Source organism: Aplysia californica, unplaced genomic scaffold (assembly GCF_000002075.1).
Source record: "Aplysia californica isolate F4 #8 unplaced genomic scaffold, AplCal3.0 scaffold01234, whole genome shotgun sequence".
NCBI lineage: Eukaryota > Metazoa > Mollusca > Gastropoda > Aplysiida > Aplysiidae > Aplysia > Aplysia californica.
The window spans coordinates 31,469-46,089 of record NW_004798504.1 but is presented as its reverse complement, the minus strand read 5'-3'; the positions used below and the strand labels follow the sequence as shown (position 1 = coordinate 46,089).

General features: G+C 39.3%; 1 protein-coding gene across 1 annotated transcript in view; it reads right to left on the bottom strand.

Annotated features, from left to right (window-relative positions):
- LOC101862547 (coronin-1C) overlaps window positions 1-14,621 on the bottom strand; it is a 28,618-nt gene continuing 13,997 nt past the window's right edge. The window contains exons 5-11 of the mRNA XM_005112304.3: window positions 14,380-14,496; window positions 13,717-13,821; window positions 12,613-12,758; window positions 11,964-12,024; window positions 11,490-11,591; window positions 10,061-10,204; window positions 1-687 (exon numbers count right to left, since the gene is read on the bottom strand). Coding sequence (XP_005112361.1) covers window positions 526-687; window positions 10,061-10,204; window positions 11,490-11,591; window positions 11,964-12,024; window positions 12,613-12,758; window positions 13,717-13,821; window positions 14,380-14,496 — 837 coding nt within the window. The 3' untranslated portion in view covers window positions 1-525. The remainder of the gene's footprint in view (window positions 688-10,060; window positions 10,205-11,489; window positions 11,592-11,963; window positions 12,025-12,612; window positions 12,759-13,716; window positions 13,822-14,379; window positions 14,497-14,621) is intronic.

Here is a 14,621-nt window from a genome sequence, read left to right as displayed (position 1 = left end):
TTTTTTCATGCAGATGATTTTTAGCTTCACTAGAACAATATGTAGATAATACTCAAAGAATACGCTCTCAATCCTTCCTCCAGAGTCCAGTATTACAAAAAAAAGTTACTTTTTTGGGGGCAAACCATAAAACAGAAGGCAACAACATCCACTCACACTCACCTCAGTACTACAACTAAACAATTGGATGATGATAAGTCAAAAGTCACAGCTTTGACAAAAAGCTGCCCTACAGACGTTATTGTCATAGCATGCGTGTCATTCCCCTAGGAGAAATACACCAAAACCTCGGTACGGCATACCCCCTCTCCCTCGTTACAAAAACACCAACAAAAAAAAAAAAGATGTTTTTAATCAAAAAAAAAAAAAATCATAGCAACCGTAAGTAAAGGAAGCTACCCCGGGACTGGAAGACGTAGAACCGTGTACTTTGTAACAAAAAGCGCACGCGGTCCCACAGAGAGTACGCACAACCAAGGTTTTGCCGTACTGTACACAACAGGCGCTGGGCCCCGCGCCTCCTATCTACGCCACCTCCTCCTCGTCCGTGTTGTTGCTCGTCTCCAAAGCTGCCAGGCGCGTCTCCAGCTCCCCGATGCGCTTGTCCTGGGCGTTGACTTTTTCCTTGAGCTCAGTCACTTCTTTCATCAACTCTTTCACATCCACCCCATCCACTTTGCCGGATTGCTGTTGTCAATGAAAAAAAGAATAAATAAGATAAGAACTGAGCCTACTGTTAATTGCTCTCTCTTTTTAAGAACTTCTGAGTTTTTAATTCAAAAAGAAAAAAGAAGCAAAATGCACTTTAAGGCTGTACTGTTATTTTATTTACACATATTCCTCTTCATTAGATGAATCTTTTATTAGGAAATTAAATTAACAAACCTGGACAATACTCTTTAAAACAACATGGCAAAACTTGAAAGCCGATTAAACTATTTTATCACAAGGATTATTTCAACAAACTACTGCCTTTTCTAAAGAAAAACATAAGTCTTGTAATCTGTTACGCTTGATTTACACTGCGGGAGTCATTACAGCAAGAAAATCAATTGTGCCAATTAGAAACTGTCACAACATCAGAAACCAAGGATCGGGAATATATTTGGGAGGGGGGTGGGGGTCGCGCACGCATCCCGCTACAGCTGTCGTGCAGGCAGTGTCAGTAACATGATGAATGGTAGCGGTCACAACAGCCGGGACACCCATACGGTAAAGGTCACATGGTATGAGTCATCAGCAACCACCAATCTACTATTCCGAGCAACATGCTGAGTATGTAGCAGCACATGCAATGATTTACTTTACTTACAAAGTCAGACAGAGCAACATTTTCTTTCACATGATGCTGCTTCCTTATCATACAAGACTATCGATTGATTAAATCCCTTACACCTTGCATTATAGGACAAGTAAAAAGTATTGGAGCTACTCATTTTTCCTGCAGAAGCAAGAACAATAAAGACCCACAAGTAAAAATTCTGATTGATACGTGGGTGAATTCTTTTAAGTACTGTTTTCAACATCCATCACACATAATTATCAAAAAGCACGAAATAAAATCATTTCAACGAAAAAAATGCCTCATTATAATAACAGTGAGAGTCCTAAAGAGTAGTTTTCAAATATCTTAGAAATCAAATTAATTTACAACTGTTATGTTATCTGAAATAAAAGTCCCAATTTTGGGTTACAAGGCAAGAAAAAGTACCCAGCAGTGATTGTTTCTTTAATGCCAGAAAGAGACAAAGAACCCAGGACACAATAATAGGCCTATACTATTTCAACTAAAACCCTGCACTTTCTTTATTTTGTAAGAAGGAACAGAGTGACCACTCATTGATTTTTCTACATTAGGAAAAGAGAACAAAGAAGGACAATCTCTAAAAAAAAACATTCATAAAAACCCCATCAAAAAGCAAACGAATGAAAACCTGTCAAGCTTTCTTTCAAATAAAACTCCCAACTGTAGAATACCTCTGTATGAGAACGATTCCCCACAAAATAGTATACTGCCAGTATATCCTTTAGATTTTGTATCAATTTAAAAGTCAACTGCTGAGACATCAAAATGCGCCACGAATGAGATTAACAAAGCACCCTTTCACAATTGAAATTAAATGCAATTAGAATAAGATCAAATCATGGCAAGATACAAATCGCAAACGTTAATGTTAGCCATGAGAAAAAGGAAACAGTGCATTTTTTGCATATAAGTAACACCAAAGGCAGCATTGGACCATGCTAGCCCGAGAGAAGTATGACAAAAGAGTAGTTATAAAAAAAGATCAAAAGTCTCTTATCACCAGTTACTCTTTCGTCCTTTATCTCCAAGCCAATGCCGTTACTTGTCAGAAGATGTTAACATGACACACCTTAACAAGAAACCATAATTTCATGTTAATAGGTGAAAGACTTTAGAAACTTTTTCTTTTTAAAATTTTGATCACATGGAGTTGAATGATTGTCTCAAAGCTTTGTTGGTCAATAATATTATCAAAACTGAAACAAATTAAAATAGTAGTCTTATTAAGAACAGAAATAGAAAACCTTTATTACTTCTGGGAATCATGAAACTATCTTATTAGATCATAAACAATGTACTCCATTTCACCAAGAGAATAGGATCATGTGAACCAGTTTACAGTCTCAGAGCAACAAGCTGAGACGTCACATTCTGAGTCTTGTTGGACACGACAGGTTGTCTCAAGCAATCAATCAAAGTAAAGTATGATTACGACTTTAAATGTTTTAGTTTAGTTTTAGTAAGGTTTTTACGGCGCTCGCAACTGCATAATGTTTTACAAACCATAATCAGAATTTAGATCCTTTACCCGTCTGAGAGGGATTCAGCATCCCACCAGCCAAACAGACATAATTGAGAAAATGTCTAGCCCACTTTAGGATGAAGCTCACATCTGTGTTCAAGAACAAAGAGCCTTACTGATAACCCCCCCCCCCCACCTGCCCATGATGGTGATTGACACAGTTCTAAAGCAGCACCCTACACACAAAAAAGGATGTTGACCACCCGAAGAAACCATCTCTCAAGCACAGTTCACGTGTAGAAGGTAAGGTCCTACACACAGCACTTTGCTCTATCAGATAACCAGCTTCCTAGCCCAGCTCCAAACAAACAAGCAAAGCATTACTTCCTCCAGCATCAAGGTAGCAAAAACAGGCTGAGCTTCCTTGATCATGCATGCCAATGCCAGTCTTCAAATGAGACGCTTCCTTTCTTAGTTTCCGTTCCTTTGTCTAAGTAAAGAGAAGTACCCTGCCACAACAACAGTCATGTACCGCAAGAAGAAGCAAGAAAGACAGTGGGAAATGACAGAAACAGAAAAGGCAACTGGCAATGAAAAAATCCTGACCCTTTCTGACCCCGTGGAAACACAAGCGCTGGGGCTCAAAATTTATGATTACATCATCAAATACATTTTGTATCAAGACTACTTCTATATAAAGTCCCTCACATCAGGCAAAAAGCAAATAATGTCAGTCCTGCCAGTGGTGCCTACCAGCCACATACGAATGCTTCTTTTCTATAACTCAAATTAACTAATAAACTGCTGGCATACAAATCACCGAAGTAGCAATTGTCGAAGAAATCTAATCATAATAGAAAACTAGGAGCAGACTAGACAATAGGTGCTGAAAAGAAAGAACCTTGTTAGTTTGAGTACAGTACAAAGAAAAACATTGACAGAATTCAGGCAAGACAGAATAACAGAAGTACTGACGCAAAGAAAAGGAGGACCTGCCAAAGGCACCCATCCAATCACATTTTGAGTTTGAGTAAAGAGAAGTACATCAAGCTAATAATGGTCATTTAGAGCAGGGGAAAAAGCAAGACAGATAGACAGAAAGAATGGAGGGAAAGAAAAGTAGGACCTACCAGTGGCACCCTCCAACTACCGCCACCCAAACACCCAAGCGACCTGCTAAAGATGTTCTACGACCAATGACAACTATAGTCTATTATACTATTAATGTACAGGTACAAGACTGAACTGAAGTTGTACCTTGTAAAAGCACCACCAGGACTACTCAAACACAGAGACCCTTAGTTTAGTTTTAGTAAGAGTTTTACGGCACTTGCAACACAATAAAGTCATATTAGAGCCGAAGATGAGAGGTGTTACAAGAGAGATACAAACACAAAAAAGAAGAAAATGAGATCAGGACGATAGATGTTTGATAGGAAAGACCCTGTGCCATCTGCCATTTTCAAAAATGTAACAAAGTGACAAGAAAGACCCTACTAGACATGGCTTAAGTCACTAGAAGAAGTACTCGGAACATAGAGACACTGGGCTGGAAGAGGCGTAAAACATGCCTGGTAAGGGAGAGAAATAAATTCAGACTTAGACCAAACTAGAACGCTGAAATGGCGTGGGCTGGCCCTCATTTGGTCAATCAACAGCCCCTTGCGACTGGCAAAATAATCTGTAGCAAGAATGAACCAGAGATACAAATACATACACAAATACATACTGACAGGAAGTAACATGTGAGGACTTAAGCCAAAGGTGAAATATCAAAAGCCCATTGAAAGAGCCAATTCAACTTCATGGAGATATAAAATAAATATATATTAAAGATAAAATGAGCCGAGGGCGGGGGGGGGGGGGGAGTTTAAGAAAAAAAAATATTTTAATAAAGAAGAAAAAACTGATAAGAGAAAAAGAAGGGAAATATAAAACACAAAAAAGCTGAAGTGAAGGAATACGGAAAGAAATGACTGTATGTAGAAGAGTAGACTGAAGTTGCCCGTAACAAAATGAAAAATAAACAAATGTGTTGATATGGGTGTGAAGTGTAGAAGCTTGATATGCCCAAACTGAGTGCAAAACAAGTTGTAGTTAAAAAGAGTGGAAACAAAGGTCCCAAACTGAAAGAACCTGTTGTATCTAAAAAACAAACTGACCCCACAAACAAATCAACGGACTTCAAATGGACAAACACTTACTTGAGATTGAAAGAGAGTAAATAGAACATCAACACAATAACCGACATTAAGGACAGAGTGAAGCCAAGACCGACAGACAGACAGACAGACAGAAACAAGGACAGTTTGTTTGAGTAAAGAGAAGCACATCGACACAATAATGGTTATTTAGTGCTGGGAAAAAGTAAGATAGACAGAAACAACAGAAGGAAAATAAAGACTAAGGTTCTACCAATAGTGCCCTTCAACCACCCGGAAGAAGGAAAGGAAAGAAGTAGGACCTCCTGACGAAATGATGCCCGATAACCACCCACGACAGGGAACCAGCGCAGGTCAAAACTAAAAACCATCTTGGGTCCAGCGGGAGATCAAATCCAGGCACAAACGGCTGCGAAACAAACCACCCAAGCCTTATGAAGCAGCCCTGAGGAGATCCATCTACAGGGAGAAAGTGCAAAAGTATGCTGGTACCGACAAACAGCTACGCTGGCACTACGGCTTTATTAGTAGTACAGTGAACAGGTCTACTACACATGGCTACGGTAAGAACATGACGCCTTGTGGGTGTGGAGTGGGGTGGAGGGGGGGTTGTTAAGTTTACAAACACCACTACACATAACAGGATTTGGCTAGAGTATGATGGTGGTTCCCACAGCAAGTGTATTGAGTCGCACTAGAGTAACTGCAGGGATGGAGCAACAAACACCGAGAGTTGAGTTACCGTAAACTACATTAATACAGAACCCCATACAAACCCACACACACACACACACACACACACACAAGGTGACACAAACACACAGACACACCCACACAAGGTGATACACAAAAACACAACGTGTGACACACACACACACAGATATACATATGATATAAAACATACAGACACACATGGTGACACACACATAGAGTGGCAAAGAGTCACATAAAGAGGCAAAGAGTGACACACACACACACACACACACACACACACACACACACACACACACACACACACACACACACACACACACAGTGACACACTACACAAACCACAGCTCTGGAGTATAGAACTCTCCACCCGATCCTGCTCCCCCCATCAGTGTACAAAGACCAGTAAGCCACAGGAGTACAGACCGATGATCATACAGAGAAGTGTGCTTTCAATCAACGTATTCCAACTTCAATTCTTCAAAGTCTTCTGTTACTCTCAAGACCTATATTCACTTGTGATTTTAATCTCAATCATTCAATTTCAAGTTCCATTTCTCAAAGTACCAAGAATTTTTTTAAGTTAAATAAAAAAGAATGGATTTTTGTGAAAATTAAGGAGTATAAATAGGATATATAAACAGAAACAAAAATTACAGGAAAATGAAGAAAATGAGCACAGTAAACTTGTGTCTCCTGAATAAACATTAAATTAAATAAATACAAATTTTTCCAGCCATCTTTTAATCATTGCATCCCATAAGATCTTGCTTACATTCTTCATTCCACCTCCAAGTTGTTAGTGTTTCTCACAATGCCAGTGCAGACAAGGACACACTAGAGCACTACAGGGGCCCACAACAAGAAAAAAGGATATAATAAAACTAAAAAGCAAACTCCAGAAGTCAGGATTGGAGAACAAAGAAGAAACGAAGATTGAAAAAAACAATAATTAAAGTGAACACAAAACGCAAAAGTAAAAGAGAGGTAAGAACCATTCTGAAAGAAGGACATCCCCGGGGGAGTATTTATGCATCTTCCACGGTCTCCTCTTCACTCTCGTATTGCGAGAGCCTCTCCTCGAGAGTTTTAATCCGCCGTTCGTGCGCCTTGACGATCAGCTTCAATTTGCGCATGTCGTCCAAAATGCCTTGAGGATCAAAGCCCTGTGTTTGGAACATGACACATACAGGGAATGATGAGGTGTGAGGCGGGGAGTCCGGCACCGAGTTGGGGGGAGGAGGGGGGTAACCTGTAGTGCAGCTTCTTTGCTGTGAGATACTTGTATACAATATACCCAACTGAGGAGACTATACAATTTTTCATTTCTGGAGAGCTCAGTACACACTTTTCAACAGTCGATTCTACCTTTTATTTCCTGTATTGTGGTATTTGCAGCTTAAGGGTAATCAAAACACCCAGCATGAGTCGAGTATAAACACTATTGGCTGAGTACTAAATTGTCTTGTGTTCCGGAAGTCCACACCGATAGGCAACTAATGCGATAGCTCTGATTTTGCTTGAGTTTCCTTCTTACTTGCCCGATCGTCTTTCTGATTGGAGTATTTGGCAGGATTTCTTTGGGTATGATGAAACTATCATCTGTTTGACTTCCTTAAACTCTACTATAAACTGTAACACTGGCACACTCATATAAAAAGGGAGGGGAAATATTGTATTTCTATACATTTTTGTCCAAAGAAGGCAAACACAAAAATATGAAGATGAATAAATGAGCATAACAACATACATGATGCACTTTCCCTTATCAGTTTTTTTCTTCGCAGTTCAGAACTCAGGAAACATTAATCAGCTAGAAGAACAAGTTTGGGAGAAAAAATTTGGAAAAAGCCGAAGGTGTAAGTACAGTTCACCCAGAATCTCAGTCTACTCTGGCATTTTTGCTTGGAAAAAAAAAAAGTGATCCACAACCAAAGAAAAGCCAAAGATAAATTACAACCTAAACCAACGTTGTGAATAGTCATTTTATCAAACAATTAACAGAATCTATTCATGGAACAGGAGAATATAGTTGCTGGTGCAAAATAAACAACTTCTCCTGACCCTGCTTTAAGCGACGAGTTCAGAAAACAAAGTAACTGATAGTTTTTGCAACAGCAACAGTATATCCTACGGGGTTACTAAGGGGAGACAGGACGACCCCTTTTCCATAAACAGCTTTTCTCACATTCTGAAAGAAAGCTAGTGGAAAAGAATAACAGATTAATATAAATGGCCATTGTAAATCAACTCCTTGTAAACCATGTCTAAAGATTTTCATGGCGCTGGCATCGACTGGACTTTCACAAACAGAAATAAAGAAATATTATCAACCCTAGGAACAATCCATATAAACCTTGCTACCAAAATCTTATACAAAACCTTTTCTTGCATCATAAGAATATGATCCCCTCCTTACACAATTTACTGATCATTTGAAAGAAAAGGCAAGTTTGTTTTGGATTTTTTTTTTTTTTTTAAATTTTTATTTCAATTTGAAGACTGACCACCTCTTTACTTCTTGAACAGATCACTTCACTTCTGAAGTATGTGAAAATAGATCAAGATTGCATCTGTCAAGTCTAAAACGATGGATAATAAAAACAAGCCCAACAACTCAAATAAACAAAGACACATATAATGAAGCATAAAGAAAGATACGAACAAGAGAGAACACAATAATTTAGTAAACAGTAAGAAGTTCATGATGAAAACAAATAAACTGTTCAATCTGTAAACCGTAGGTACATTCAACAAATAGCTTCCTGGTGTACTAAAATTCACAGTGCTAATATTTTTTCACAAGACCATTTTTACACCTCGCAATCTTTTTAACCAAGACATTAAATTTGCCGGCCAAATCAGAAAGAGATGAGCTAAAAACAGAAAACAGAACAAAATCAAAATGAGTCAAAGAAATTATAAATACTCGAGCCAAACAAGCAAAAAATTACTAAAATAAGTGAGAAATTTTTTTTTAAAAACGAAATCTTTCCATTCTCAACCGCGGTGAAAAGAAAGAAATAAAAGAGACAGGGTTGTTGTTAAGGGAAAGCTGGACTTAGAAAAGGTCAAAGCATCTCATTCATTTATCCCATACAAAAACCAATCAAGATAGTGAATTTTCTATATCAGAATTTCCAAAACATAGGTCTTTGAAAGTCCTAAACAAAATTGAGAACAAAATAACCCCTTTAAGTTCAATTTTGCATTCCATCAAACGGACCACTGATTATTTGTTGATTATTCGAAGCAGTAAGTTATAAGGTTAAATTTTTGTTTCTCAAAATCATAAATTATAAGTTGTCGCCACACTTGCTCCTAGTAATAATTTGTCAAAAACACCTCAAATAGCACAAAACCTGAGTTAAAGGCCAAGTCAAGTTTTATCATTTTCTGATCACCCAAATGTGAACAGAGACAAATATGGATCCCAACTCGAGGTCACTCCATTTTAAGAAAATATTAGACCTGATTTATCTCAACCAGAGGACAGTGAAATAAGGATGCCATACTAGATTTTGTTCTATAGCTTACAAATCTATTTCATCGGGTGGACCTTAAAATATCTTCATCAAGCAGGTCATTAAGGATTGAGAATGGATTATCAGAATACCAGGACCTAAAAATTAATCTAGAGTATTGCATCTTTTCTGAAACATTCAATCATTTTGGACCCGGAGCCAAACCCAAATCTAAAATCTCTTTAAAAAAGAGAGGCACTCCCACTTAGCCTGAAAATCCTGACAGGTGCATCAAGTCAAGAGAAGAAGAAAAAACAAAAAACAACTACAGATGACAGAATATGCATGCCAAGAATTGTGCATGTCATGTCAACATCCCACCACTCTACCAGTTGGAAATTGTCAGATGCCAAAAATAGTTCATGGCTTCATTATATTGTCCTCATTTCTCAGGCACATAATAACACCATCAACTCATCCATTTAACACCTGAGTCTATTTTTTTTACTAAAGTTCAACCCCACAGACATGAAATTTACACAGCAAAGTATTCTTTTTCAAATTACAGCAAGTCTTGTGTTTTACACTCCCATCAACACAATTTAGATCAATGGCTTTAGAGTCTGGCTTCTTCAAACCTGACTGTCAGACCCAGCCTCGGCTTAGTGGAACAAAATATTCCAGCAGATAGATGGTGGTATGCCATTAAAATTTTTAAAAACCACCTTCCCAAGCACAAATCGAACTCCATGTCTTCTCGAAGTCATGTCTTTTGATTGCAAGGGCAAAGACCCAATCCCCACACCATTGATGCACGAAGAGAGAAGATGGGAGCGGGGTAAAAATGGGTATTTCAAGTACTGAGGACCCACAAAAAAGACCAATACAATCACCGTGCCCACCCCAGCCTGAACAATGGCGGTCCACGACCCAGCACACAACAGTGGTGACTTACAGGAGGCAGAGCGGGGGCGGCGGCAGCTTCAGCGTTGTTGGACTGCTGCTGTGCTTTGGCCGGCATCTTGTCCAAGATGTTGGATCGCCGCTGCACCTTCAGTATTTCCTTTTTGCTGGACGCAAATCCTCCCTTCAGCGAAACCTGGAGTGACCACGGAACAAAAGACAAAGATATAAAAATTCCCCACTCTAACATTCATTCCTAAACACCGAAACACTTCCCAGTTGTGAGAAACAAAAATGTTAATTCTTAGTATACAGAAGGCTATTCAGACTATGGAGCCAATTTTGTCATCCAACTTTTCAGCATCACAAACTTTTTCATAACCCTGCGTCTAATTGACATATTTGCATAAACTAAACACCAAACCGAGAAGAAAATAATCTTCGCAATAAACACACACTTTTATTATAGACAAGATGAATATGCTGGGGTTTTGATGATTTTTGTTATGACTAAACAACGTGGGTGGTTGGCGGGTGCTCTGGTGTGGTTTGCTTCTTCTTTCCTATGAAACATCTATCGTCCTTTTCTCCCCTTCTTCTTTTTTATGTTTGTTACTCTCTTGTAACACCTCTAATCTTCTGGTGCTCATATGACCTTATGCAGTAGCGAGCGCCGTAAAACTTCTATTAGAACTAAACAAAAACAACAGAGCGATGCTGTGCCCCGGCTGTTCTGACTCGCCGTTTGCTAAGAGTTAAGAATTCTTCCGCCACCTGCCTCAAGATATCCCTTTTGCATTGAAAGAAAAACACTAGGAACCCATTGATATTCTGTCCTAGTCAAATGGTAAGTCACAGCACTAGTAACAAAAAAATTGTAAGACAAAGCGTTGTAAGCCTTGGAAGGGAACCATGTCCTATTTTCCTCAGTTTCCCAGCGGCCCAAGCACAGGTGGCGGTGTACAGTAACGGCACATTTCGTCATTCTACCCATATTGGTGCTATACTGCATCATGTTATATGACATAAATGTAACCTTCGAATTTTGTTACAGATGTATTGTATATTATGCCATTGTAACCCATATATCTCCCATGGTACAGGTTGGGTTTTTTTTGGTGGGGGGGGGGTACTTTTTTTAAAATTATGATTCGTCCGCAGCCACATAATGCTTCATTGGTACACTATATTATCTAGAGGAGTAGAATATGAGATGGTTTATCAACAAAACAGTATCCTCAAAGAGTTAAGCTCTAATAAGAGTTTTACAGAACTTTCAACAAAAATAGCTTATTAAAGTGTCAAAGATTAGATGTGTTACCAGAGAGTAACATACAAAGAAAAGAAGGAAGAGATAAGGACGACTGATGTTAGATACCAAAGAGAGAGCAAACTACACCACAACATCCGCTAATCACAATTATCCCCAAACAAAATCAAAGAAAAGGACAATGATGAGACACACTGGGCACTGTACTGACCAGTAGGGGCTTGGCGTTCTTCCCGTCAAAGAAGTCATCGGCTGATATGGACGGCACGTCAGAGGCAGTGTCCGGGTACAAGTCGTCTTGGAAGAGCTCAGACTACACAAAAAGGTAGGCGACAAATACTTAATTAACTGAAAACATGAAGCTATAACGCACATAAAATGACATTAAAAAATGTACAAGAAAGAATAAATAAATAAAAGCACAAAAACATTTTGAAGGATGAAAATAAAGACAGAGCAACTGCAATTTATATCACACAGTTATTAATGATAATAAAACGTACTCTGAACATTCAGAAACAGAACTTTACACTGTTTTAATCCATACAACATTTTAATCCTTAGAAAATCAGGTTAAAAGGACGTTATGCTATTGTCACATCTAGCCATTCAATGAGCCAGATTCTGGAAAAGAAAGATTAATCTTATCATATGCACTGTAGAAAGAAGTAGCATTATGCCTCACCTTACGTGGCACAGTGAATGGAATGACCTCACAAAGGCCGTTGTTATGAAGTTTGTAGAACCTGTTCACGGAAGAGGGAGAAAAAAAAAAGAAACTTTTATAGTATGATCTCAAACAGAAGAGATATCTCAGCGATTGTCTTTCTTTTATGAATTACTTCGAAAGCTGGGCTCTTTCAGATTTTATGAATTTGTTGCTTCCTGTTAAGAGAAAGGAAAGAAAGAGCTGGAGAGAATGCACAAAAGTGAGTATTAAACCTGTGTATTTATGCGCACACATGTTCAGGTGGTGTGTCCCTCCACCACACATACCACACATAACCAAATCAATACATTCAACAAAGAGAACTAAACTGACTGTGAAAGATCTGTTTTAGGAAGTACATCTTCCCTGGAAATTTAATGGTCATTTACATAGAAGCCTCAACAGAGCAATTTCAATTGACCTGACAACTTCATCTTGCACATTGAAACTTTAACCAAAAAATGTTTTCCATAAATAAAAAATGAAAAACATTACTTTTAAACTTTAATTTAGATTTGTCTCCACAAACACAGATATATATATATGCAAATTGCACAAATACTAACATTTAAGACTCGATCAAAATATAAAAGAATCATATTTGTCTGCACAAACTATTGCCTACCTGGCAATTTCATTGTTATTGACATTGAGGCCTCGCTTGGGCATGTAGCCGATGCCTCTCTGCGGGGAGTTGGACTGGTAGAGGGCCAGGTAGTGCACGTAGGGGGCCTCATCTGTCACCTCGTAGTAGCGGATCAAGCTGTCTCCCTGTGTGCATGCGGGGGGAGGATGGAATCAGAGCGGTGGCTAGTTTCAGTAATTATTGTAACATTACGGTTTTACACACCCTCCCCCCCCCCCCCCCTCTCTCTCTCTCTCTCTCTCTCTCTCTCTCTCTCTCTCCCCCCCCCCCCCTCAACACAACTTAGACCACTAATCTAGACAGGGAGAGAGGGTGGAAGGAGAGAGGGAGTGAGAAATAGAGAGAGGAGGGGACGGAGGGATGGAGGGATGGATGGAGGGATGGATGGATGGATGGACGGAGAGGGAGGAATGGGGGGAGATAGATAGAAAGAGAGAGAGGAGGGAGGTGATGGATGGATGGAAGGATGGAGACATCAAAAGGCAGACAGAGACACACAGTTAAAGAGAGAGGAACAGTGGTAGAGAGGGAGAAGGGAAGACAGAGAGGGAGAGAGACTGTAACATGGGATAGGGTGGGGGAGGGAGAGAGAGATCAATACATAGATTTTCCAGACACAGCAAAGATCCGAAGATAGACAGAAAGAATGAGTGGATGAGAGAAATGAGAAAGTGGCACCAAAATTTGCTATCAGGACTAGCCAGATTTTAGCCTATTTGCAAGTGAAAATGTACAGCTGCCAATCAACCCCTAATAATACATAGCAGGACAATGGCCCAGTGCACGAAGTACACAATGTGGCAGGTTTCTAAAAGGCTTACAACTAATTAACGAGTGTTACTGTAAATATAAGAACTTAACCGAAAAGAGTCTGAGACAAGTACGGATCCGTTGATATAGAATACTGATGGGTCAACACTATCGGAATATTCATTACGAAAGGAGTTGATATGATGAGGTGGCGAGTGTGGAACTTTCTGACAGTGCAGATTGAGGAAGACTGGAAGTAGTGGGGGCAGGGAGAAATGGAGGGGGGAGGGGTTGGGGAGATATACAAGGGATAAACATAGCTATGCCTCTCACCTTGCCAGCCAGGTAGACCATGCCGGTGTCAGGGTCGTAGAAAATGAACATCACACCGTTGCTGGAGTCAATCTCCTCCATAACGACGGAAGAACTCAGGTCGTTCTGTGGAACACATATCACGGTCATACTGTATCAGACACACAAGAGCAGAAAATAAATGCTTAGCAAACTCTTCTCTATAAGCCTTCAAACAATCGTCCCCTGAGCCATTTCATCTGAGCTCGCTTAGGTTTCATTTTGTTCTAGTTCCTGAGTATAAGAATAGTTAAACTCTACTTTCACTAGCAATTTTGAGAATAACGATTTTCTGTACATTTCTGTTCCAACCCCGAAAAAAAAAATCCTTCAAAATAATTGCCATGGAATTAAAATTAAGAAGGTCAACAAAGCTTTAATCTACATGTTTGAGTAAAGAAAATCAGGAATCACATTGACACAATAATGGTCATTATGTGTGGGGAAAAAGTAAGACAGACAGGGTAACAGAAACAACAGAGGGAAAATAAAGAAGTAAGACCTACCAGTGGCACCTTCAAACCACCCGCAGCTTTATTTCATGACGTCAATCGGAACCAAAAGCGGAGAGAGACCGCTCCTATTCTTGGTAGTACAGTTATAAAAAATAGCTACATAAGAGAGCATCAGAAAAAACTAACTCACCTCGTTCCATAGAGCATATTGTCTCTCACTCATTCTCGAAAATCCAGTGGTGAAGATCTGACCGGTCTTCAGATAGGCACATTGTGCAGGCTTTGAGCCCTGATGACATTTGCCCTCCTAAAAGTGGTGATAAAACACATATTATCGTCACTGACCAATGAAAAACAACTTATCTTAATTCAAAAATGTCCAGGGAGGGAGGGAAGGAGGGAGGGAGAGAGAGAGATCAATACATAGATTTT